Source organism: Eptatretus burgeri, chromosome 12 (genome assembly GCF_056783735.1).
Source record: "Eptatretus burgeri isolate ZD-2024b chromosome 12, Ebu_testis_v1, whole genome shotgun sequence".
NCBI classification, from domain to species: domain Eukaryota; kingdom Metazoa; phylum Chordata; class Myxini; order Myxiniformes; family Myxinidae; genus Eptatretus; species Eptatretus burgeri.
This window is the reverse complement of record NC_140972.1, coordinates 38072557-38099912: the sequence shown is the minus strand read 5'-3', so window position 1 is coordinate 38099912 and position 27356 is coordinate 38072557. Positions and strand designations below refer to the sequence as shown.

The window sequence follows — 27356 nt, the reverse complement described above, 5'->3', positions numbered from 1 at the left end:
AATTGGGTTAATATTCAGACAAATAATTAAATAAGCTCGGGGGGGATGACAGGTCTTGCATTACCAACAAGGAAAGAGGTTCCCATCGTGTGCTGCCTTTTTGGCTGCTGGTTGCATCATTGGTTAGGGGCGCAGCTATGCCTCTGATGCAGTGCCCCTATTACCAGAATACTGGTGCTCATTTCACTGACCTCAGAAGGATGACAGGCTGAATCAACCTCCTGGTGTATTAATTCAGTGGCCCAATGGGGCTTGAACTCAGGACCCTCGGATCCCAAGCCACCACCCTAACCGCCAAGCCAACAGCACCAGGCTACAGGAAAGAGGTGAGGTTACATAAAGAAAGAGTTCACATACGTCTCTCGAATCATCTATCCTCAGCCGATGGAACTTTCAAAGGCTGTATTATAAACACACCTGGTGTTGGCTTCATGTTTAGTATGGTGGGCTTGGGATCCGAGGATCTTGAGCTAAAATCTCCCTCTGAACTAATACCAGGTGGGGTTGACTCTGCCTGTCATCCTTATGAGGTCGGCAAAATGAGTACCAGCTTGCTGGTATACTGTGTCGGAGTGGTGACCCGTCCAGGATTGTGCCCAATAGCCAAGGAGACTGCTTAGGCAGCACCAACGCTCTGCACAGAGTGCGGTCCCAATGGATGGATGGATAGTCACTATGATGTTGCCATTTCACATTTTGACCCAATTTTTAATTAGTTTTTCATATTCTCATATATATGTTTGTTGAAAATTTGAAATTTGATGACAAAAGTTCAAATGGTAAAAAAAACGTTATTTCCGAGGGACACACACACACACACACACACACACACACACACACACACACACACACACACACACACACACACACACACACACACACACACACACACACACACACACACACACACACACACACACCTTACTGAAGGCCAGACGAGAAGTTTTGAAAGTACTCTTTGTAAATGCTTTATTAGACCCCGTTGGACAGTTTTTCAAGCAAGGCATGCTGCTGACACCTTGATGTTATGGATGGCTTTGAATTGGTCGTATAGTCACTCCTTTTCAGTCCTCCAGATAACAGGGACATTCCAACCAAGAAGGGAGGTGGAAGAATGTGCACCCGTTGAGTGGAAACCCAGTAAGCCTTCTCTTGTTGGCAAAAGCACACAAACTGTCAGAGCAGGTTGAAAAAGAAAAGTGTTTGCAGAGCACTTCCTACTTCAGCACTCTATAATATTCAAAGCTGTTAGGGTTAGGGCGACATATTCATGGCGACAGCAAAGAGTTGCGTGATGTTTGCGATACGGTATGTGGACTGGTCATGTGTGCTGTTGGAAAATATCATACTGTCGTCTGTTTTGTAGCCCATAGGGTATCTATCCAATGCTGTCACGTTTCTCTGTACAAAAGCGAGAGTGAGTCATAACTGATTGTGCTTAATCCCTGTAAGGACTTGTCGCACACAGACTTGATTCTTTTCTTTATTTGGGAATCAATGTATAGAGTCGGCACCAGCCATGCTTCTGATGCAAAGCCAACAGGTCAAACATCTATGTACTCACCAGAAATATCCTGCGGCCAATTATAGCTCACTAGTGCTGCGCAATGTGTCATATAGCAGTGAAACAATTCTTCACAGCCATCTGTTGAAGATGGCAAACTTATTCTGTATTCATTTGGCATGCCCTTAAACTCGCTTGCTTCGGTTATATGTATATTTAGACAAATTCAGTCCAACCCTGCATGCTAGGAGATATTTTGAACATCCAGATGCCAGATAGATGTCTGTGTCCAAGAACAACATGAGCTATGATGCAATGATTCCTGCGGGCACATCACCGGAATGGCAGTTTGCATAGATCCAGGACTTGAACCCAGGACTCAGCTCCGGTGAGCGTGCTCTACTGATCCATCATGTCATCCTGATGTGGTATAAATATGGCAATGAAGCTGTTTTAAAGATATCCAAAGTCAGAGTGAACAAGAGAAATAAAAATACCCGACGCCTTTATATCATAAAACTGAACTGTGTATTTATACATCTGTACATGCATGACTTGATTTTTAAAAAAGCTGGATGAGGTTATTTTTGTGCAAACCTAATTATTAGCCTGTCCCCTTTGCGCAGTGGGAGACAGGGTTATGCAAGTGTGTGTGTGTGTGTGTGTGTGTGTGTGTGTCCAAACATGTTGAGGTGAGGAGGAGATTGGGACCATACTCTGTGCAGAGCGTTGTTGCTGCTTTAGCAGTCTCCTTGGCTATTGGGTACAATCCTGGATAAGTCGCCACTCCGACGCAATATACCAGCGTGCTGGCACTCATTTTGCCGACCTTGGAAGGATGATAGGCCGAGTTAACCCCACCTGGTATTAATTCAACAGCTGAGTGGGATTTGAACTCAGGACCCTAGGATCCAAAGCCTCCCACCCTAACCATGAAGCCAACACCAGGCATCAGCATACTTTGGCATGCATTAAAAGCAGTGAAAATTGTTTAATATAAAAATTAAGATCTGTGTCTTGAAATTGCTTGTGAGGAACACTTTCGTTGTTCGACGTGCATGTTTTCCTGGAACGCCGCTTTACTCCACAGAGTTTTTGTTCTCTCTTGTGTTTGAAAGTAACACAAGTGATATCATGGCCGAATAAGTCTCTCCATCAACACATCAACTGCCATTTAAATTCCAGGGTTGATGTTCGGCTGGGAAGTCGAAACACAGGATTTGTTATTAAGTAAGGGTCGCATCGACATGCAGAAATCAATGACCCACTTGCTCACCCCTTAAGCATGTTTGACGCAGTGAGCAAAAAAGGCGACGCAATCTTGCAGGCAGCTATTTTCAGCACAAAGCAATTGAGGTCCAAACCTGCTCTTGGACCTAGATTAACGAATTGTTTGAATCTGGTTACAACGGACCTCTCATCTTGCAGAGGAAGTGGCAGATATTGTGTGCTCCAAATCAAACTGCAGTGCGAACGTATTGTTAGGACAATGCATCCAGCTTGATGATGAACCGGTGACAATGAAACATTCCAGTGAGCATTCAAGCGCAGTACCAGTGTGATGGTGCTGTGCTGATCTCGTAAGAATTCTTGTCGTGGTTTGCAAGTATTTCCCAGGGTGATCTCTGCTGATGTGATGCTGAGCCGAAATGTGGGTGGGTGACTCAGTCAGTGAGACAGGCTGTGTATTTTCCCACACACTACAGGCAATATCACTGTATGCAGCAGCATGGGTAGCGAGAATCAAGCGACCTTTCGAGTTATGAAATCACACTGCTTTGTAATGGGCCATGGTTTATGTCAATTAAAACTAAACAATAAGTCACATGGTAAAACGTCACTGCTCAAGGTAACTGATAAATGCTGATATTTTGACGAAACAAATTGTTCATTAATATTATTCACTCATAATTATCAATCTTTTTACTTTTTTTTTTATCACTTTCTCATAATTTTGAAAATGGTGAAATATATTCTTTGAATAGTTTATGACTCGAATACTCATGAACGTCAAGGAATGGGAAGCAATTGACAAATACTAAACGTGTTTTACCTGCGACCTGTCACAGGTCCACAAGAGCTTCGCATTGCTGTTGTTGTTGTTGTTGTTGTTGTTGTTGTTGTTGTTGTTGGTGGGGGTCAATTTTTGAAATGAGCACCCATTGGTCAGACAGCTGCTGGACCACACTCACATCTATCGCTTGACTCCACCCACCATGACATCCAGACGAAAATTTGTGGCCACCATCTTGGTCTTCTGGTGGGCATAACACATTAGGCATGTAGGCCTTTGCTGATTTTGCACTGTCTGGGTTTGCTGCGTCAGATTTCCATTGGCTTTGTTTGAGTCGAGTGTTTAACACAATGAGGGACCCCGAAAATTCAAATATGTCGAATAAAAATGATTAGTAAGGTTTAATCAAGCCCGTATGGGCCTCCCTAAAAAGAAAGCGTTATGGACTTTTTGAACGGCCCAATATTGGGGTTACACAATCTGTGACCGTGTGACAAAACAGCTCATTCTGACATAACTGTGATGAATCCACTCTTTTAAAGAGTGCTGTAAATGCAACTGTTTGTTTGATATACGTCGCTTTTTGATGCCGAGGGTTCGTAATAAAAACTTTGTATTGGGGTCAAAGCCGGTGACCATTTACAAATTAATAGTAGGATTGTCTGAAAATGAAATAATCAATGAATTAAATGAATGTGACTGACAGCTGACAAAGTGGAAGAACAATGGTGAGAGCACCAGTAAGTCATTGGCCCCATTGGCCCAACATTTTCCAGTGGGTCCAAAAAAAAAAATATATAGATATATATAAATAAAACAAAATAAATTGTAACTCAACACCAGTGACAGATGTAAAATAATTTTTAAATGTACAATCCTCAAGTTTCAATACTTAATGCAAGTGCTCAATCTGATCTTTCCTTTGTTCAATACATTTTTCTACACACAGTAACAGATGACGCATCACTTTCTGAAGGGTATATTGCGTAACTCTCGAGATAATCTGAATAACAGCATCTTTTAAATCAGCAATTGTGGTTGGTTTCAAGTGAAACACTCTCCCTTTGACTAGTCCCCTTAAAAAATAATTCAGTGGTGATTAGTGAAGTGATCTGGCAGGCCACAGGTATTCAGTTCTGTGATTGATAATACGATTAGGAATTTCTCCCATCTATCAAGCGACACATTCAGTTGAGATGTGGTATCTGGATTCATCTTGTATAAACGACAGATATTCATTATTTCTCACCTTGTTACATAATCCAGTGTTCAACGTTTGAAGATAACGATCTGATTTCACATGATGAGGGTTTTGAAAGCAAAAATAGGGACCATAGAATCGTGACAAACTCAATCCACACCAGACAGTGATTTTCGGAGAGGTAAGTGATGCTTATTCATGTTATTGTGGCTTTTTTAATCCCCAACATCTGCAATTCTGTTTATTCATTATCCCATTAATATAAATATGGCACTCAGCAAAAATTATGTCATTGATATTGAGGTATTTATTTTCCAGTGCTTCAAAAAATGGTTTCGAAAATCCATGCCGTCTTCTGTGATTATTTTCATCAAGTGCCTGGAAAAGCTGAATTTTGTAAGGAGAGGCCCAAAGTCTGCCTTCAGTATATGTGGTACTGACGTGTGACTGATTCCCGTTTCAGATGAGATCGTCTTCTTGATGTGCATGGACTTCTCTCCAGGTGTTGCCGCACATCTTCAACAGTCACTGTGACACAAGCACCAACATGTCTTCCTGAACAGCCCTTGTTTGAGTTTTCTAATGAGCTAGTATCTTTCATCTTTCACACTAATGCATTTCTTGTTTTGTAAGGAGGAACAAGAGATGCTGGGTATCTTCTCTGAAATGCTATCTGCACTCTCCTTGGTGACTTTGTTTCAATGTATGCGTCCATAAATAAAGTTGGACTGCTCAATATTAAAAAAAAAAAAAAAATTGGCAGACAATCTAAGGAATTTTGAAACTCCACATGATCAAATGTTGCCTGTTTTTGGCTCCATCCGATATGACAGAAGATTACTTCTTCTTGATTTTTTTTTTTATACCAACGTAACATTATGAAACACCTTCATATCTATGATACAACATACAAAATGATTAAATATATTCCTTCATTTTAAAAAAGGAAGATAATTCTCAAACCTGTTTTTTAGATAAAGTGGTGAGATGCATTGATGCACATTGTGCAACTGTGCTGGATATCTTTAATTAAAGGACTAGGCCAAATAACGAAGCCAAAACACATCCACTTTCTCACCAACATTCTAAAAGTTATCGGAATGTGACACTTCCAATGGTCCATGAAATGCCAAGATTATATATTTATCAATATATAAATAGATATAATTAGTAAGAAAAAACATTTTCTTTCTAATTATATATGGGCTGGTGGAATTACTTTGATTTATGCACACTTGTTTGAAGCATATCATTCCTGGGTGTGATTCTCGGCCCCGTAATAAACTGTGAGCCTGGTAATTCACAGGCAATCAGATGCATCATTTAGTGCATCTTCCCTCAGAAGGACTTTATGTTGAGGGATCCATCTCCAAGCACTGATTATTGGTGAATGTTTAAGATCACATGGTCTCGTTTACGAAGAGAAGTCCTCCTGCCGACATCTTGAAAAAATGAGAAATTACTGCGACTTTCAATTGAGTATCCCTTGACAGAGTGGTAACCTTTCAGGATTGGCTTCAGTGTTGAAACGTTTCTCGACCTATGCTGAACACCCTGAAGCTCTGTCAAGAGTATGGCCTCGATCTATCTATAATTCCAGCAATCTCTGTGTGTGTGTCTGTCTGTTTGTCTGTGACCGCCGTTTCTCGACGACCGCCGGTCCGATCTGATTTAAACTTGCCAGGAATATTGCCGGGGACCCCCGGATGTGCCCTTTCGAGGTTTGATATCAATCGGACGAGCGGTTCCCAAGTTACGGCCATTTATCTGTCGACCAATGACAAGACACAGTGCTATGACATCACGAATGACGTCACAATTAATGTTTATTTATTTATTTATTTACTTTTTGCACGATTGACAGTCCGATCTGATTGAAACTTGCCAGGAATATTGCTGGGGACCCGTGGATGTGCCTTTTCGAGGTTTGATATTAATCGGACGAGCAGTTCCCAAGTTACGGCCATTTATCTGTCGACCAATATCTGCGAGAGAGGGGGACGGGAGAGGGGGGATGAGAGTGGGGGCGAGAGAGAGGGGCGAGAGAGGAGGGGGTAGAGAGGAAGGGCGAGACTAGGGGGGATAGAGGGGGGAAAGAGAGGGGGAGGGAGAGAGAGGGGGCGAGAGAGGGGGGCGAGAGAGGGGGGCGAGAGAGGGGGCGAGAGAGGGGGTGAGAGAGTGGGGCGAGAGAGGGGGATGAGAGTGGGGGCGGGAGAGGGGGATGAGAGTGGGGCGAGAGAGGGGGGCGAGAGAGAGAGGGGACGAGAGAGAGGGGGCGAGAGAGAGGGGGCGAGAGAGAGGGGGCGAGAGAGGGCTGCACATACTGGCACTCACCTACGGGCACGCACCTACGGGCACTCACCAACGGGCACGCACCTACGGGCCCGTACTAGTTATTATTAATTATATGTAGCGTATTTTCTGGTGTATAAACCACAGCTGTGTGTTCACCGCACCCCTGTTTATCGCTCTCAAAAAAAAAAAAACTTTTCCGTTGTATTAACCGCACCCATGTTTTTTCTGATCTCGATCTCGATACGTTTGTACATTAACTTTGTACGGAAAAAAGTGACAGAGGTATCAACATGCTTTCTCATGTCCGCTTAATTTCGTCTAACAGTCTTATTCTCATTTTCAAGAAGTTGACGAGATAGGAAAGGAAACCAAGAAGTTTTTATTTTTCTTTCTTATTTGTTAATATGATAAAGAGGATTTTTTTTGTTCCGAGAAAAAGGAAGAAAAGGGACTAATACCTGTATCATACATGTTTCTTGTGGATTTGTGGCCCTGAAAGGGGACGTTTGGGTTTGATGAAGCTTTTCAGCTAAACTCGAAGAAATCTTCTTTGATGCTTTCCTCGTCGAAGATTGCACGTAAATCCTTGTCCAAATCAAGGTAGAACAAGTCCCCATCATTGTCACCATTAGGCTTAGCCTCCTCCTCACAAATGATATGATCCTCTGTGCCATCCATATTGTTGGAGATGCAGCATTTCAGAAATGCTCGCTTGATGATGTCCGACGATATCTCCTCCCATACCTTGATGATCCAGCCACAGTTAAATGGAAGGTTGACCTTTCTCATCCTCTCGCTCTTGGTGTAGGTATTCTCCCCACCCATTATCCAGTCTGACCAGGAGCATCGTAGCCCATCCTTGAAGGCTTGCTGAATGACAGGATCAATGTCATCCTGCCTGGGATAATGACGAGATCGGTGTTGGTCTGGTGGAGCAGCACTTTGGTGTCGCCAGTCTTGTGACAACTGAACGCATCCAGGACGAGCATGCCTCATCATCGGAAGAGACCGCCGTCTGGCCTACTACTCCAGACCATGTGCACCAACTCCTAGACCATTCCCTCGTCTATCCACCTCTTCTGCTACACACGAACAATGACGCCAGCTGGAAAGTTGTCTTTGGGCATTGTCTTCCTCTTCAGCACAACATACGTGGGAAGCTTACCTCCGTCTGAGGTGCAGGCGAGCATAACAGTGAACTGGTCCTTCTCTTGACCAGTAGTGTTGATCGTCACATTGCGCGCAAGTTTATTTGAGGGAGGTGCTCCGTTATTAGACTCTAGCTGTTGTGAATAATTCTTCTTTTGATATGAGACCAGGTGTTCTTCTTCCTTTCTGTTTAATGGCGTTTTCAGAGCCGCGAGGCTCTATATACGCCATGCACCTAAACTCCGGGAGTCTGCAGGCGTCTCCGGACATTTCCGAGCATGGCTTTATTTAATTTCCACACACGGTTAATAAAATGCTGTACAAACTCTTAACCTGAACCGATTTTTAAAATTTAATTGGCAGAATTGAGCTTACTCGCAGTTCCAACTGCTAAAAACAAAAGTGTTCATTTGGAATGTAATTGAAATTCAGCATTGATTGTTTTTAAGACTGATATTTTTTTCTACACCCATGTATTAAACACACCCTCCCCCCCCCAACTTTCACCTTTTTTGTCAATAAAAAAGTGTGGTTTATACACCGGAAAATACAGTATTTACAGTGTATTATTGAAAATAAGAAAAACTTTTGGCTTTTCGTAGATTGTTGCGAGCAAACTTGGTCTATGAAATTTTTATAACACCACTTCTAACTTACATTGGTAAAGTAAAACTGAGAACAACCATTAATTTTAAAAAGTTTGTTATGCATTCCATGTGAATGACATTATCATGAAATAAACTTTGGGAATCTAAGCACAGCATCGAAAAAAAACATTAAAAACCAGTCAGGAGAGGAACGTTGCTGCAAAATTTCAGCCGGATCGGCCCAGCGGTTTGGCTGGAGAAGTCGAAAAAGTCGACGGATTAATGGACAGACGGACAGTGCGTGACAACAATACCTTATCTGGAATTTAAACTAACAATTTGATAGTTCAAAAAAAGCAACAATATTGCTCGCTTCCTTCTTTCTTTGCTCCTTCTAAGCACAGCTTATTCCAACTTTGCCTGAATATTCGAAAATATATAAGAAACACATACATTATGCAATGAGTCCTATAATCCAAATTCAATATCAAAATGTTTTTTGTCATTCATAAGTGACAAAATTGCATCATTTATGCGGGTACAATAATGTTTATGATGTTGTGTCGGCAGACAATAGCCTACTCTTGAAAAAAAAACGTCATGGGTTATTTCATGTCCACCAGCCACTGTTTGCAGATGAAACCTAAAGATTAACTTCCTCTCTGACAGGCAGGGCACTCATTGATGCACCAACTTACCTGTGTGGCACCAGCATGACAATTCTATAGTCAGGTATGGAGTCAAACCGAGACCAGAGATCTCACCGTTGAGTATGTTGCCTCCGAGCTATCCTGTCAGCCCTATTATGTGATGGAAAACCAGGAAAAGTACCCATATATTACAGGACTTTTCTCAGAGCACTGTTCATTTCGTTAATAGTACCAGCTTTTTACATGGGATTGTCTGCTTTGTCAAATAAGGTTGAAAAAAATGTGAACAAAAACATCTATTTAAACTTTTTGCAAATTGAACAGTCGATGTGAATCTGAATAGATGGAAGTAAACTATGATATGGGGGAGAGTGGAGAGGGGGGGGGGGAGACTATCAGCTTCAACCATTTGATTAATTTGTATTGCAAACCTTTCTACAAGTATACTATATTTTCAAATCTTCCACATTTTCAGATATAAACTACCCATTAACTGACATAATTTTTTGAAACATTCAATCAGAAATATATTTTGAGATACCATGAAAACTTTGATCCACACAAAATAAAAATTTAGTCAGAGTAATATAGGGTAAAATGCCTCCGCCCACCCCCTCAGCCCAACCAACCCCACAAATAACGTCCTCATTATGAGTATGAATGGTCTCCATCAAAGGGCTCTCTGATCGAAGGTATAACAGGCTATTTCAAATGAAAAATATTCAGTGTACTCAACACAAGGATCGCGGAGGTTATGGAAATGCATATTGTCACGTGTATGGCCCAAACTCACAACCGCAAGCAATTAAAGGTGGAAAGTGCACATGCCAGGAATTAGTCTCACGAATGGCTGAACTAAAAGGAAAAATATAGAGGTACGTGTTTAGTTGTTGCGAGGTACGTGTTTTAGTCAAACAAGATTACCCTAATTGATATATTTCCCTCCAGGAGTACTCAATAAACCAAATTTATTGATGTGGAAAAGATGGCAGTAACAGACACACACGTGTGGAGGAGGAGGAGATTGGGACCATACTCTGTGCAGAGCGTTGGTGCTGCTTAAGAAGTATCCTTGGCTATTGGTTACAATCCTGGACGGGACACCACTCCAACACAGTATACCAGTAAGCTGGCACTCATTTTGCCGACCTTGGAAGGATGACAGGCTGAGTTAACCCCACCTGGTATTAATTCAACAGCTGAGTGGGATTTGAACTCAGGACCCTGGGATCCAAAGACCACCACTCTAACCATTAAGCCCACACCAGGCATACACGTGTGGCTTTACAAGTAATTAATACTTAATAGCATGCAAAACAAATGGAACAGAATCCCGAAACCCGAAGACATAATAAATAAGCACAATACTTAAACAAGAAACAAAGCCAGTCTTGGGCACAGACACACAACAACCATGCACAAAGAATCAGGTGAGTGATTAGGGCTGGAAGTTCATCTTCGAATGATTCTGGAGATGGTAAAGTCCACAATAGAATAGCCTGTATGCTCAGAATACTTCACTCAAAGGGAAATGTCAGAGAGCAAGCGAGTCCCACAGCACACACCTTTATGGACTCCTTCCTTCCCCAACCTTTAGGTGTTCCATCAGTACGTGGCCAATCAATCATAAGTAACACCCACACATCAGGACAGCCTTGGCAAATCGATTGCACAGCTCCTGAATCAATGGGGACTATGGCCACCAAGCAGTGCAGTCCAATGGTGTGCCACCTTGCTGGCCACAAATCAGGAACAGCCAGGCAGCCATTGTGGGAGGCCCACCCCTCACTGGTGGGAAGTTCAATGGCTGACATTTTTTCCTCTGTCCCCCATGGTGGTGAGAGATAGGTTCCACTTATGTGCACATCGTGAGCTGCATCATGTTAGGGTGAACATGGGGGGCAGGGGGATGGGGAGGGGGGATTCACTGCAGAAAGTCTGCTGCCCACTACGTGTGTGAGCTTAAATCCCAATCTGCTGTTAAAATTCCCAATTACATGAACACAGTTGTTTCTAAATTCACATGACCTTTCACCATTCGATTAGTTTTCAGAGTTAAAACCTCCAACAAGACTCAGGGTCTTGGATTCGACCCCCATCATGCGACAATATAAATGCAGGGGGATGTTGCCCCACTTTACTCTCACATCAAATGGTGTGTCTGTTCTGAGTATATGTTAAAATGGCTGCCAATCCATGCATGTGGAACCTGGTTATGAAAGATGCTTGCATGATTTATGGGAAGTGTGACATTTAACACCGGTGTGCACAATGTGCTGAATATGCTCTGGTTTGGCCTTGAACCATCCTCTTACAGTCGCACATTACCAAGGACAGACAGTGCAGAGATCATTTAGAAATACTTTTCCTATTCAACTGAAAGTCGGCTTTTATCTTCATATTTGTAACAGTGAGATGTAATCTTACATTGTATCTGTTTCAAGTGTGAGCACCAAAATATCTCATTTTATAATCCTACAGAATTGGGTCCGATAGATAGTTAGTTACCTGGGATTTTCCTCACATCCACACCAAATCCTCTTGTGAATACAAGTAATGTAGCTACATGGAGCCAATAAAATTATCCACTGATTTGCAGAAATCCTGATGCGATTTCTCGTTTTATATTGATATCGATTTTTATAACTTACGAAATCTTTAGATTTCGTAAGTATATTGATGACTTCCGTTTCTGTTTGTTATCTTGCCAAAACAAAGTTTTTGCAAGACATGTAAGTCAGCTTGTATGTTTTTTTTTTTTTTTTTTGTTTGTCTGCAATCACGTATAAAAAATTCTGCAGAGCACAGTTATCATTGGAAATTTTTGTAACTTCGCATATCAGAGGCCTATAGAGGTCCCTTTCAGTGCATAAAATTTTGAAGGTCAAGGTCAAAGGTCAAGGTCACTGTCGCAAATCAGGGGAGTCGATGAAACCCTTATTTTTTGAGTAATTTTAATCTAATCGTCTCCAACCTTTATTATATGGGAATGTAGTATATGGTCTGGCGCTCAGCTGATTCGTTTTTGGTGGCGATTGGCCTTGACCTTCATGGTTAGTGCCTAAGGTCAAACATATTTGACCCCAGGGTCAAATTTTCAAGTTTTAGGAACCATATCGTGTAATACCTCAAATTGAACACCTCGATGAGTGCTTTCTGGATATGTCAAGCTTGAGACATTATGACGTCATTTGGTGACGTTATGAGGCAAAAGCATATTTTTCATGGTTACTCTGTAGAACGATTCTCATCGGAATCTCTCGTAGGCAGATATTCCTCAAGGAGTCGCTCCTGGTGAATAGCAGCTCTGTTCACCTCAGTGTGACCTTAAAGAAGTCACACGTGGTAACCTTTTGGCAAGATACGGGTCACCCTGCGCGTGACATTGGTTTATTTTATTTGTTTGTTTGTTTGTTTGTTTGTTTGTTTGTAGACACGATAACTCGAGATCGGAAGAAGCTACCAATGTCAAATTACACCACGTGATTCAGGAGGGTGATGGCTCATGCTGAATAGATTTTAGTCAAAATCGGTCAAAGGTCAAGATCACAGTGAGGTCAAACATCCAAAACATTCGATTTTTGATGGTTTGGTACAGAATCATCGTAGAAACTTCTGGTTTGCGTCGCTACCTTCTCTAGAGACAGCTTTTACTAGACAAGGTCAGAGGTCAAGTTGACGATTTTGTAAGTACCAGTCTATGACTGCTTGTTTGCTTGTTTGTTTGTTTGTTTGTTTGTAGGCACGATAACTCGAGAACGGAAGAAGCTACCAATGTCAAATTACACACGTGATTCAGGAGGGTGATGGCTCATGCTGATTAGATTTTAGTCAAAATCGGTCAAAGGTCAAGGTCACAGTGAGGTCAGACATCCAAAAAATGATAACTCGAGAACGGAAGAAACTACCAATGTCAAATTACACCATGTGATTCAGGAGGGTGGTGGCTAGCGCTGATTAGATTTTGGTCAAAATCGGTCAAAGGTCAAGGTCACAGTGAAGTCAAACATCCAAAACAGTTGATTTTTGATGGTTTGGTACAGAATCATCGTAGAAACTTCTGGTTTGCGTCGCTACCTTCTCAAGAGACAGCTTTTATTAGACAAGGTCAGAGGTCAAGTTGACGATTTCGTAAGTACCACTCTATGACTGCTTCTTTGTTTGTTTGTTTGTGTGTTTGTTTGTTTGTGTGTTTGTTTGTTTGTGTGTTTGTTTGTTAGTTACGAAATCTAAAGATTTCGTAAGTATATTGATGCCTTCCGTTTCTGTTTGTTTGTTTGTTTGTTTGTAGGCACGATAACTCGAGAATGGAAGAAGCTACCAACGTCAAATTAAACCACGTGATTCAGGAGGGTGATGGCTAGTGCTGATTAGATTTTGGTCAAAATCGGTCAAAGGTCAAGGTCACGGTGAGGTCAAATATTCGATTTTGGATGGTTTGGTATAGATAACTCGAGAACGGAAGAAGCTACCAATGTAAAATTACACCACGTGATTCAGGAGGGTGATGGCTCGTGCTGATTCGATTTTGGTCAAAATCGGTCAAAGGTCAAGGTCACAGTGAGGTCAAACATCCAAAAAATGATAACTCGAGAACGGAAGAAGCTTCAAATGTCAAATTATACCAGGTGATTCAGGAGGGTGGTGGCTCACGCTGATTAGATTTTGGTCAAAATCGGTCAAAGGTCAAGGTCACAGTGAGGTCAAACATCCAAAACATTCGATTTTTGATGGTTTGGTGCAGAATCATCGAAGAAATTTCTGGTTTGTGTCGCTACCTTCTCAAGAGACAGCTTTTATCAGACAAGGTCAGAGTAGAGGTCAAGTTGACGATTTCGTAAGTACCAGTCTATGACTGCTTGTTTGTTTGTTTGTTTGTTTGTTTGTAGGCACGATAACTCGAGAACGGAATAAGCTACCAATGTCAAATTACACCACGTGATTCAGGGGGGTGATGGCTAGTGCTGATTAGATTTTGGTCAAAATCGGTCAAAGGTCAAGGTCACAGTGAGGTCAAACATAATTCCGTAAATTCATGTGGAGAAATGGAGTATTTTTGTTTCGCTCGACGTTACGAGTTCGTTTTAACTTCGATTTTAATTTTGTCTTCGGTTTTTGCGATAGTTTGGGACGCTTAAAACTCGGTTGTCGAAATTCTGGTAAAAATCAGATGTTTTGGAGACGTTTTAAGATTGTATAAAAAATATTTCACTTGACGCGTCACGGGTCGTCACGTGATGCAGTGCGCTCGAGCAGACGCGTCGTTGAGTTAAGTTAAGGTATAATATAATTGCATGGAGAAATGGAGATTTTTGCTTCGGTCGACATTACGATTTTTGATGGTTTGATACAGAATCATCGTAGAAACTTCTGGTTTGCGTCGCTACCTTCTCGAGAGACAGCTTTTATTAGACAAGGTCAGAGGTCAAGTTGACGATTTCATAAGTACCAGTCTATGACTGCTTGTTTGTTTGTTTGTAGGCACGATAACTCGAGAACGGAAGAAGCTACCAATGTCAAATTACACCACGTGATTCAGGAGGGTGATGGCTAGCGCTGATTAGATTTTGGTCAAAATCGGTCAAAGGTCAAGGTCACAGTGAGGTCAAACATCCAAAACATTCGATTTTTGATGGTTTGGTACAGAATCATCGTAGAAACTTCTGGTTTGCGTTGCTACCTTCTCTAGAGACAGCTTTTATTAGACAAGGTCAGAGGTCAAGTTGACGATTTCGTAAGTACGAGTCTCTGACTGCTAGTTTATTTATTTATTTATTTGTTTATTTTTACAAGATATGAGTTTGTTTGAGGAATTGGAACATTTTTGAAAATGCTTTTTAAAATATCAGTCGTTTTCAGGGCACACAGGACTTGTGTGCATTCTGAAGTGAACACGTTACCTCTGTCACCGAAGGTGGGTGTAGGTTATGTTTTTACCCCTGTCTGTTTGTTAATTACGAAATCTAAAGATTTCGGAAGTATATTGATCAGTTCCGTTTCTGTTTGTTTGTTTGTGTGTGTGTGTTTGTTTGTGTGTGTGTGTTTGTGTGTTTGTTTGTTGGCACGATAACTCGAGAACGGAAGAAGCTACCAATGTCAAATTACACCACGTGATTCAGGAGGGTGATGGCTAGCACTGATTAGATTTTGGTCAAAATCGGTCAAAGGTCAAGGTCACAGTGAGGTCAAACATTCGATTTTTGATGGTTTGGTACAGAATCATCGTAGAAACTTCTGGTTTGTGTCGCTACCTTCTCAAGAGACAGCTTTTATTAGACAAGGTCAGAGGTCAAGTTGACGATTTCGTAAGTACCAGTCTATGACTGCTTGTTTGCTTGTTTGTCTGTGAGCAGGATATCTCAAAAGGTTGTGGACTGATTTGGACGAAATTTGGTGGAGAGGTTGGGTGTGTGACCTGCCCGAAATTATCCGATTGCAATGAAGATATGCTTATTTCACTCTCTATATATGAGATTAAAAATATATATGAGTGATAATAATTCAGCATTGAAAGATACGACCAAAAACGACATATCACCCGATATCTCAAAACGTTGTGGATGGATTATGACAAAACTTTGTGGATGAGTTGGGTTTGTGTGTTTGAGCAAACAAGAACAAACAGATTCGATTTTTGTTAAGGTGCGGATTCAGATCCAGCCTATCAGTGGGATACAAAACGCAAACTGTTCAGCCTAACGAAGGTATGTGCTCCACCGAGTGTCGTTCTAGTTAACCTCCGCCATCTTCGAAGATGGATGGAGGTTCCTGTTTTCACCCCTTTCTGTTTGTTTGTTTGTTTGTTTATGAACAGTATTACGGAAAAACTCCTCGACGGATTTCGACGAAACTTGGTGGGGGGGGGGGTTAGGTATGGTCTAAGGATCATGCCATTAAATTTTGGACTTGGTCCCCCCTCTAAAAAAATTTTTTTTTTTTTTGCATTTCTTTTTTTTTGCATTAAATATGCAGACACAGGCCGAGCTCTAACTATATTTTCCTCAAGTTGATATGTAGAATTTAAGGCACAATTTTGTTTTCCAGTTTTTATCCAACTTCGAAGCAAATTAAATAAGATTCTTTTTTTTTGAACCAGAAATTTACAAAACATAGCAAGCATGTGACTTGGCAGGCAAAACACTTCCTTCATTACGATGATGTACACTACCCTACAAAAAGTCAAGGAGTACACAATTTTATTGCCGAGGCAGAAAGGCTGATTTGTATCACTATTTCATATATTGCAGAGAAACCCCTCCCCCTGCTATGTCATAATTACAATCTGGACCATCATTTTAATATTTGCTACAAGATTTTGAGAGATGAAACGGCGGATTTTTTCACAATTTTTCACATAGTGTCCCCGTTTCTTTAACATTTTTCCGTTGTCGTTTTCAAGCCCGTACAGTGGATTGAAAAAGTAGTCACCCATCTCCAAAGTTTTCACGTTTTGATGCCACCTGAGCTTATTTCATGATGCTTTCAAATCAAATTTAATACGTGGAGTTTTCACAAACTACTCCAAAGTGATAAAGCTAAAAAAAAAATGCAGATAAAATACGAATAAGTTATATTAACAGAGAAAAATCAGATGATTCTCAGTTGCATAAGTATTCAAACCCTTCACCTAATTAACCCAAAATCACTTCAGGAGCAAATTATTTGTTTGAAAGATTACAAGATAAGTGTAATCGGTTTCACCTGTATGTAATCAGTGGTTTAACTTAAAAATTAAGTTGCCCCACTTATCTAAGGAGTTTTAAGGTGCGACTCACTTGGTCAACCAACATGGCAAACATGAAGACAAAGGAGCTTTCCAAAGAAGACAGACATATAGTGATGGAGAAGGACCGTTCAGGAGAGGGTTATAAGAAGGTTTTAAGTCGCTCATTATCCCTTTGATTACGGTGAAATCCATCATTAATAAGTGGAAGACGTATAATACCCAGATCAGGACGCCCATCCAAACTCAGCAGTCGGGCAAGCAGGAAACTGGTTCGGGATGTCACTGAAAATCCAACAATGACTTTGAAAAATCTGCAAAGCTCTATTTTCGAGATGAAGTCAGTGTTCATCAATCAACAATATCCCATTCCCTTCACAAAGCTGGCCTCCATGGACAGGTGGCAAGAAGCAAGCCATTACTGAAAAAGGTGCATCTAAAAGCTCGTATGGAGTTTGCAAAAATGCATCTTAACAATACTGCAGGCAGGTGGAGAAACATTTTGTGATTAGACGAGACAAGAATTGAACTTTTTGGTCTAAATTCAAAGTGTTATGCCTGGTGCAAGTCCAACACTGCACATCACCCAATCAACACCATCCCTACTGTCAAACATGGTAGTGGCAGCGTCATGTTATGGGACGGCTTTTCATCACCAGGCAAGATTCCTTCTAAGGAGTCTCTTACAGCAGGCAAGACACCTTCAAGACTCCATCAGCACTCCTTCTAACACTGGAAATCTTGTCAGGATAGAACGGACAATGCACGGTGCAAAGTACAGGAGGATCCTTGATCAAAACTTGCTTGAGTCAGCCATGAATGTGAAACAGTGCAGGAGATTCACATTTCAGCAGGACAATGATCCAGAGCACAAAGGTAAAGCCACACTGGAGTGGCTGAATAAGAAGAAAATAAATGTTCTTGAGTGTCCCAGTCAAGGTCCTGACTTGAACCCAACTGAACATTTATGGTGAGACTTGAAGAGTGCAGTCCATCAAGGATCCCCATCAAACTCGGCAAAACTGGAGCTATTTTCACGTGAAGAATGTGAAAAGATTTCACCATCTCACTGTGCAAAGCTGGTAGAGACCAACCCAAAAGACTCGTAGCAGTCATTGCTGCAAAAGGTGCTTCCACCAAATACTGACCAAAGGGGCTGAATCTTTTTACAACTACTGAATTTTGATTTTACATGATTTTTGCAGGTATTCCTGATGTAACGTCCTTCAACTATAACAGTGTTTAGTTTGATCTCTTCAGTTATGAATAAAAAAAAAGTTAATTTGGAAAAATTGTTTTTACATAATTGGTAATTCATCCATATGTGGCATTATTGGGAGGGGGTGAATACTTTTACAGGCTACTTTAAATGGCATTCCAACTCATCTCACAGACAATGCCCTCAGATTTGAACAAAACCTACCTGAACTCTTCACTTTGCAAAACTTGTTTCTACATTTTGAAGCCCTGTATTACCCATTTTATCACAGTATGTCATGACATTCCCTGCATTTGCCACATCAATAAAAGGCTTGTGTGAAGTTGCTCTTTTGTGATATTCCACGGAATGCAAGGCTCAACAAACCTTACTTGTGTTTGCCTGACATTCCAATAGTTTACTGAACTATTTTGTTACATTATGGAGAGCTTGATCTGATAAGAGTCACATCTATTCAGTTTAGCAATCTATCACAGGTTCCCTTCCTTGAGATGATTTCCAATGATCAGTTATATTGACGGTAAAGGGGATGCTGTTGCTTGTAATGTTCCACTTCATGATGCCATTCCTTCAGTTGATTTATGGATGGCATAGATGGTTAAAGTCATCTTGGTGGGTGGTCTCTCTCTGATAGCCAATTATCAGTCTCTATGGAAGCCCATTAACTCCTTCAAAGAGTACATGAAGCTGTGAAACTGAGCAATGAGAATTTTCCCTGACCATTTCCCATATGACTGTTGATGACATTGAGGATCTTGCAAAACAGACATATGTGCAGGCAATTCTCACACCTTTAAAGGAAAATACATTTTACAATCGGGCTTGTTGATAAGAATTTGCACCCACCTCGAGCACTTTCCCGGTGATGAACTGGTCGCAAAATTCACACTTGATACCAAACTGGCTTTGGTAGTCCTTCTCACAAAATGGCATCCAATCCCTGCAAAAGCAAGAAAATGGCCATGTAGTTCGGTCATGGTACTGGGTGATAAAAAAAAGCTGGTATCGGTGGCGTGGCTGATTCCAAAATGATGCATGAAATGTATTAAAACATGATTATGATTTGTCCTGGCATCATTTTGAAGTTAAATTTAACATGGACGAAAGGTTTATGGAGGTCAATGTGCTTTTTATATCCGGTACAAGAACCACAATATAAAATGAACACTTCAAAATAGGGTAAAGTATTTGTGCCTCAGATCGCAGCATTTTGACCCATGCTCTCAGATGGAAACAACAAACAGGCCACGCCGAAGCCGATGACAAAAAATTCATGAATAAAACGAAGTGACATCATTTGGTAACCATGATTCATACACTTGTTGGTTGTGATGAAGTACCCTGGAAACTTACTTGCTGATATATTCACCAGTGAGCACCACCCCACAGGTCGTACACTTGAAGCACCCTAAGTGCCACTGTTTATCAAGGGCCAACAGTGCCTGCCCATTCAGTATGTCCTTTCCACAGCCTGCACAGCCTGCCGAATACAACGTGTACATCTTGAACAAACAACCACATACTCGTCACATGTCAGGATGTGAAGCCCATATTACTCTTCACATGTCAGGGTGGTTAAAGTGAAAGTTACAAATTTACACACTTTCGTAAATCCCAAATGCCTGTGGACTATAATTTCCACACTTGCAATCCTAATGGACAGTTCTTCAGCAAAAAAAATTCATTCATATGCAAGAACACTTCATGACGCAGGCATTTACTCAGTCGACATACATTTGCAGGTTTGACCGCTGGATGCCCTGGAACCAAAATGGCTCTTATTGTCCACAATGTTATGATCCAATTTAAACAACTCACTTTTCGGCTAATCACCAAGCGCGTGATGTGATTTTGTGATTCTATTTGAGAAACGTAACCTGCATTTCGTCAAAAACTGGAATTGTTCAATGTTTTGGTTCTAGTATACAGCAGTGCAAATAAAAGTTATTTCTGCATGAATTCAATGCAGTGGGAAAGTGGTTAAATCTATCTATCAAGCTTGGAGAGGATATATTGCAATTACAGCTATTCACAAAAGTGTCACTTTTACTTGAACGTCCATTTTATATGTCACAAACTAAACAAGCGCAATACTTTCTCAAAAGCAAAATATTGTTGCGGTTGAGGAAATTCGCAAACCACCATTCAGGTCCCGTAGGTGAGATATCTCTGTAAGTACATGTGTAGTTAGCCCCAAACCCGTTGTTTAGAGGGAATAAATGTGATTCATTCGGGCTGCGACCCTTTGAGATAGCCGTTTTTCTGTTCTATCTTTATTTTGAACCAACCACATCTCAACCGCCAGCACACAACAACCAACAACCGCAACGCCGCTTCACAACAACAACAACGCCAACAGCCACGACCTTTACCTTCACAACTCGCTCCCGCAAACATCGCATCACCGCCATTCCAAACGTCGCCATGGCCATGGACCACCACTTTAAACCCTCCACCACCTTCGCCTCTCCTTCTGCGGCCATTCCCGCACCGCTTGTGGGCACCGAGCGTCAGGCTGTCCTGGCCTCGTGCGGGACGCGCGCCGAGCCGCGGGTGCAAAGTGCGGCCTTTCCGAGGAGAATTCGGATCAGGAATGATACACGCCCACTTCTGATCCGTCCAATCGGCAAGCGCGGGGCGGTTTTGCCCTGCCTCCAGGCGCGTCGGAGTAGAATCGGGATATGCAAATTCGACGATCAGGGGAGACTCACACCCCTTTTTCTCCGTCTAATGGGTGAGCACGGCTCCACCCCCAAGCTCGTTCTGATCCAGAAATTTGCATAAGGGTTCTCCTGCCGGACTATAAAGCGCCGAGCGCGGGGCGAGTCAGGCGAGTTTGAGAAGAGTCAAGGCGAGTTTGAGAAGAGTCAAGTCGGGTCTGGAGGAGAGTCAGTCTGTCGGAGGTCGGAGTCTGTTGGGGTTCGGAGTCTGTCGGGGAGCTGCAGAGAGAGGAAGCCTGGAGCCTGGAGCGCGGTCGAGGTGATTTGCTGCAGTCGGCTGAGGAGAATTGCGGAGGGGACCGGATAGCTCGGGTCCGAGGCAAGGAAGACGGCTGTCGACGACGAGCTCGCAGTGGAGTCGCTCGTCGCGGGACCCAAGCAAGTCAGCTATCCTCTTTCCCCAGAGCATCAACAATTCCCCCTCACCCCCCCCATGCTGAGATAGTGCGAAAAGGGGGGCCCCGTTCCCACCCCACTCCAAGCAGTGCCAACGAAACCCGCGAAGGAGCGCGGAGTCGGGGCACCGCCGCGCCGCCACATTTGCGGCTCATCACAAGACACGGGTAGGATCCACCCGGTCTTGCGGCCCACAGGCCCCGTCTGTCCCCTTGTCTTTGAGGGTGGCCCTTTTCTTTTGCTTTTGAGTAAATGTGTTGTCGGCGCCGTCTGTAAAGTAAAACTGTGTAAGTGTTGCCGTGTGCACGCGTAGTCGGTAGTAGATCTGCATTGTTGTGTTTTTTTGTAGCATCTGCTTTTGGTGCATAATTGTTGTAATTGTATATGCGTGCTCTCCGTGTGCCGCGGAATAAATGTGCATTATGTTGAACTGTTTTTCCCGTTTCGCTTCGTCTTTTCTTTAATTGAATCTCCATCTTGCTTCACGTAACGGGTTGGTAGTGGGCTAAATACGCCCGATAATTAATCAGAACCGTCGAGGCCGACGATAACACCGCTCGGTTATCCCGCTAGTACGTAACGGGTCGCTTAAGTGGCCTGTGTCCGGAGTCGACCTGCGGCGAGGTGCGATCGCCCGGTCTACCCTCCGCGTGGGTACTTAGGTAGGTCGAGTTTGGCGAACAACCCTATCCCACGCGGGGGGGCGATTGGCACGATCGTGGTGAGGCCGAAAGGCCCACCCGTGACTAGCTCCCGGCGTTAGTCCGAGAGGGTCACGACAGAATTGTCCGTCCGGTGAGCGACGTGCCGCGATTCGAGTTACGTGGCCGCTCGCACGCCGGCGGGTGCGAATTCGCAACAATATGATATGCAAAACAATTGCATGTTTTAATCTAAATTACCTTGACAATGTACATGTATATAATATCGACATAAATATCTCGTTTGGCTATAAATAGAATGCACAGCCAACAAATAAACAAGTCCAAGTAGACTCTGCTTCCCAGTTTTGATACAAGCAGGAAAAAGAGTCCTCCTCAGACAACATAAAAGCCTTCTCAGGCCAAGAGACCCAGCTATACGATGGAATATACAGTGCCTCTGGAAAATCTACACCCCGTTCCAAAATTTTCACCTTTTGTTGTCTTATAACCTGGAATTAAATTGCATTAAATCAGACTTTTTCCAACTTTACTTACACATCGTATCCCACAACTTCCAAGTGAAAAACAAATTCTACAAACTTCAGAAAATTTATTGAAAATAAAAAAACTGGAATATCTTGGTTTGACAAGTATCCACCCCACTGAGTTAATACTTGGTGGAAGCACCTTTGACAGCAATTACAGCTGTGAGTGTTGGGATAGGTCTCTAAAAACTTTGTGTTCCTTGATTGGGCAATATTTAATCATTCTTCTGCACAAAACTGTTCAAGCTCAATCAAGGTGAGTGGGGAGCGTTGATGGACAGCAATCTTCAAGTAATGCCACAGATTTTCGATTGGATTTAGGTCGGGGCCCTGACTGGGCCACTCAAGGACATTTATCTTTTTGTTACTTAGCCACTACAGTGGAGCTTTGGTTGTGTGGTTCGGGTTGTTGTCATGCTGAAAGGTGAACTTCTGGAACAATTTCAGCTTTCTTGCAGAGGGCAGCAAGTTTTCCTCCAGGATTTTTCTGGATTTTGCTCCATCCATTTTCCCTTCTTTTCTGACAAGTGCACCAGTCCCTGCTGATGAGAAACATCCCTATAACATGATGCTGCCACCACCATGTTTCACAGTGGGGATGGTGTTCTTTGGGTGATGTGATGTGTTGGGTTTGCACCAAAGGTAACGTTTTGCCTTTCAGCCAAAAAGTTCCATCTTGGTGATGTCAGAACCAAAAACTTTTTGCCACTTGGCTTCACAATCTCCAGAGTGTTTTTTTGCATACCTCAAAAGGGACTCAAGTGGGATTTTTTGAGTCATAGCTTCCCTTCTTTCCACTCAATCATACATGCAAGAGTTGTGGAGTGCTTGCGATATTGTTGTCACATGTACACAGTGACCAGTCTTTGCCATGAAGGCCTGTAGCTCATTAAAAGTTGCCATAGGCGTCTTGGTGGCTTCTCTGATCAGTCTCCTTCTTGGTTGGTCATCCAGTTTGGCGGGACGGCCTGATCTAGGCAGGGTCTTGGTGGTATCATATGCCTTCCACTTCTTAATGATTGCTTGACTGTGCTCTAAGGGATAGCCAAGGCCTTTAAATATTTTTATACCCAACCCATGATCTGTGCTTTCCAGAACATTATCCTGGAAGTCTTTTGAAAGCTCCTTGGTGCTCATGGTAAAGTCTTTGCTGTGAAATGCAATACCCAGCAGAGGAAACCTACAGGAACAGCTGATTTTATTCTGAAATAATCATAATGACTATAATTTAACACAGATGGAAGCCAATTAACTCGGTGTGTGATTTTGAAGGTGATTGATTACACCGGAGATAATTTACAATTGCTATAATAAGGTGGGTGGACACTTATCCAATCATGATATTCTAGTTTTGTATTTTTAATTAATTTTCTGAAATTTGCAGAATTTGTTTTTCACTTGTAAGTTGTGGGATACGACGTGTTAATGAAGCTGGAAAAAGTCTAATTTAATGCAATTTAATTCCAGGCTATAAGGCAACAAAAGGTGAAATTTTGAAATGGGGTGTAGACTTTCTCTACGCAGTGTGTGTGTGTGTGTGTGTGTGTGTGTGTGTGTGTGTGTGTGTGTGTGTGTGTGTGTGTGTGTGTGTGTGTGTGTGTGTGTGTGTGTGTGTGTGTGTGTGTGTGTGTTTGAAATAGAAATTCCACACTACAGGTGATGTCCCTCATTTGTAATAAATATATAAAGGGAAGAAATTAAATAAGTCATGGACGTAGATTCTGGACGATCTTTATGGTGACAAGCTTTTCGGCCAAATAAGCATCTTCTTGGTCTTCCTTGGCGAATGCACAGTCATTGATCTTTTTGCGAATTTTGCAAATGTACAGTCAATGAGTAATGGTCTTTTTTGTAATCGACATCTGTGTGTGTGTGTGTGTGTATATATATATATATATATATATATATATATATATATATATATATATATATATATATATATATATACATATATACATATATATATACATATATACATATATATACATATAAATATATATACATATAAATATATATATATATATATATATATATATATATATATATATATATATATATTCATATATATATACATATAAATATATATATATATATATATATATATATATATATATATATATATATATATATATATATATATACATATAAATATATATATATATATATATATATACATATAAATATATATATATACATATAAATATATATATATATATACATATAAATATATATATATATATATATATATATATGTATATATATATATATATGTATATATGTATATTCTATTCATATATTCACGAGTCATAAAAAAACAAAGAAAATATAACCCAGCAACAACCAAAAAAGTATTATATCATTACATCATCACAGTACAGTATTATGCAATCATAAGGTAATTCCACCTCTGTACCAGTGACGAGGCACTAAGGCCAACAACAGTGAATAACTTGATATTAAACCCATGAACTTGGTGGAGTAGTGAAGCACAGATCGCGTCCCATATCAAATGAAGCTGCATGAACTGTGAGCAACAATGGTCGTCTGTCACATGAACACATCGACTCTGCCTTGCTGTATTTTGATGGCTTCCGCAGGCCACACTGGGGTCTAGAGGATTTTAAAGGTCACAAATAAAGGCCAGTGGAAGATCCCCATAGGATTATGTTTCTGCATAAAGAAGGAAAAACACCGGGTGAAATAGCTTAGCTCGCATCACTCAATTTTCAAGGTGTGGTATCTGAAGCGCAATCAACACATACAGGGAAACAGCATCTGTATTTGACAAACCCAGGACTGGAAGAGCCAAAAAGCTATCTAAAAGGATGAGTAATACTTTAAGATAATATCCTGAAGGAATAGAAAGAAGATGAGCATTGAATTGACAACAACACTGGCAGAAGGCTTGGGTGTCGTTCTACATCCATCAACAGAATGAAGGTCACTTTCGAAATCAAGACTTAAAGGATGTGCTGCAGTCAGAAAACCTCTGTTAAGAAAGGAGAACAAGACTAAAAGGCTAAAAATATGCACAAGAACGCAAAAAGTGGACTATGGAACGATGATCAAAGGTGCATTGGACGGATGAGTCAGAGTTTCAGTTGCAGTATTTGGATGTAATTGAAGACAGTATGTAAGATGATGAAAACTGAAATTTATGGAGTCTTGCTTCAACCAACAATCAAGCATGGAGGAGTTTCTATGAAAGTTGGGGGTGCACATCCTTAAGTGGTGTTGGAAAATTGCTGAAAATCTTCTGCAGCAAGATACAAACAAATTATAATCCACCATGTTGGCCCCAGTGGTACAAGACTTAATGGTCCAAACTTCATATTACGGCAAGATGATGATCCAAAACACTCAGCTGGAATAAATAAAATTTATTTGCAAAAGAAAGAAGCTAGAGTCATTCAACACATGGAATGCCTCCCCTCTCCAAACCCCTCCACCCCCTCCATTCAAAGCCAAGATCTCAATTTAATTAAAGCTGCAATTATGGGACCATTTTAATAAAGAAAAAGTAAAAAGGAATCCGAGCAACGGAGATGATCTTTGGAATGTCTTGGAAGAAGTGTGGACCACCTTTCCACAAGTGTTAACAACAAAATTATTTGAAAGTGTCCCAAGGAGAATTTCAATGGTTTTGAAGGAAAAGGGTGGACATAATCACTATTAGTTCATATCAAGGTATACTATACTGTATGTGTATGAAATATTCCTAGCCAGAACTTGGGATGATTGATTAGGTGAGAGCTAATTGGTTAGTCCCTCCAATTATGGGTGAGAGATGTGATTGGGCCTGCAGTATTTGTATGTTAATTGCTATCCGAATTGCACATGGTGCATGCTTGTCAGCTGCAGTGGTGTCCATTTCTATATTCGCTGTTGCTGGCGACTCGCCCATGAGCGATGAAACCGGTCCGGCGGATGATGGGGGCATGTAGTATTGGGATTCTCACATATGTGCTACTTGTGAATGTATGCAGCTGCAGAGGAACCCAGGAAAGGTTTGTACAGTAATAGCAAAGGGCTTACCTTCTGTAGATTTTGTTTGTTGCTTTATGTAGCTTTCTTTGGTTGGAAGAGCACGAGTTAGAAGAATATATTATGGATTTGGAGGCCAACTTAGATGTGTAGTTTGCCCGACAGAGCCTGGTGTTGGCTTAGTGGCCCGGGTGGAGGCTTGGGATCCCAGGGTCCTGAGTTCAATCCCCGTTGGGCCACTGAATTAATACACCAGGAGGTTGACTCAGCCTGTCATCCTTCCGAGGTCGACATAATGAGTACCAGTGCACTGGTAAGGGGGACACTGCATCAGCGGCATTGCCACGTCCCAACCAATGATGCAACCAGCAGCCACAGGCTGCACTCGATAGAGGGAGAGAGAGTTTGCCCAAGAAATATCAAGACTGTTTGTAATGAACAAAAGTTTGAGTGACTGAACTTCTTCAAGAGGGTTGGGAATGAGGTTGATGGGAGGGTTCACCAGACAGTCTTTTCTGAGAGACAGAGCGAGAGTGTGAGATTTGTTCGGATTGAAAGGCATATTCCAAGTGTTTGACCAAAAATGAGAGATATTATGGCAGATGGTGGAATCATCAGCAAAGAGATGAAGAGGATTTTCTTCGGAGCCGGAGAGATCGCTGATGAAGATTAGGAATATGACTGGACCCAAAGCACTGCCTTTGAGGCAGAGAAGGCAAGTTGTT

General features: G+C 41.6%; 1 protein-coding gene across 8 annotated transcripts in view; it reads right to left on the bottom strand.

The window, feature by feature from the left end:
- Positions 1-27356, bottom strand: part of LOC147015434 (actin-binding LIM protein 1-like) — a 283326-nt gene that overhangs the window by 69682 nt on the left and 186288 nt on the right. For all 8 annotated transcript variants that reach the window (XM_085850179.1, XM_085850183.1, XM_085850185.1 and 5 more), the window contains 2 exons: positions 19696-19822; positions 19189-19282 (listed from right to left, as the gene is read on the bottom strand). In XM_085850179.1, coding sequence (XP_085706305.1) covers positions 19189-19282; positions 19696-19822 — 221 coding nt within the window. The remainder of the gene's footprint in view (positions 1-19188; positions 19283-19695; positions 19823-27356) is intronic.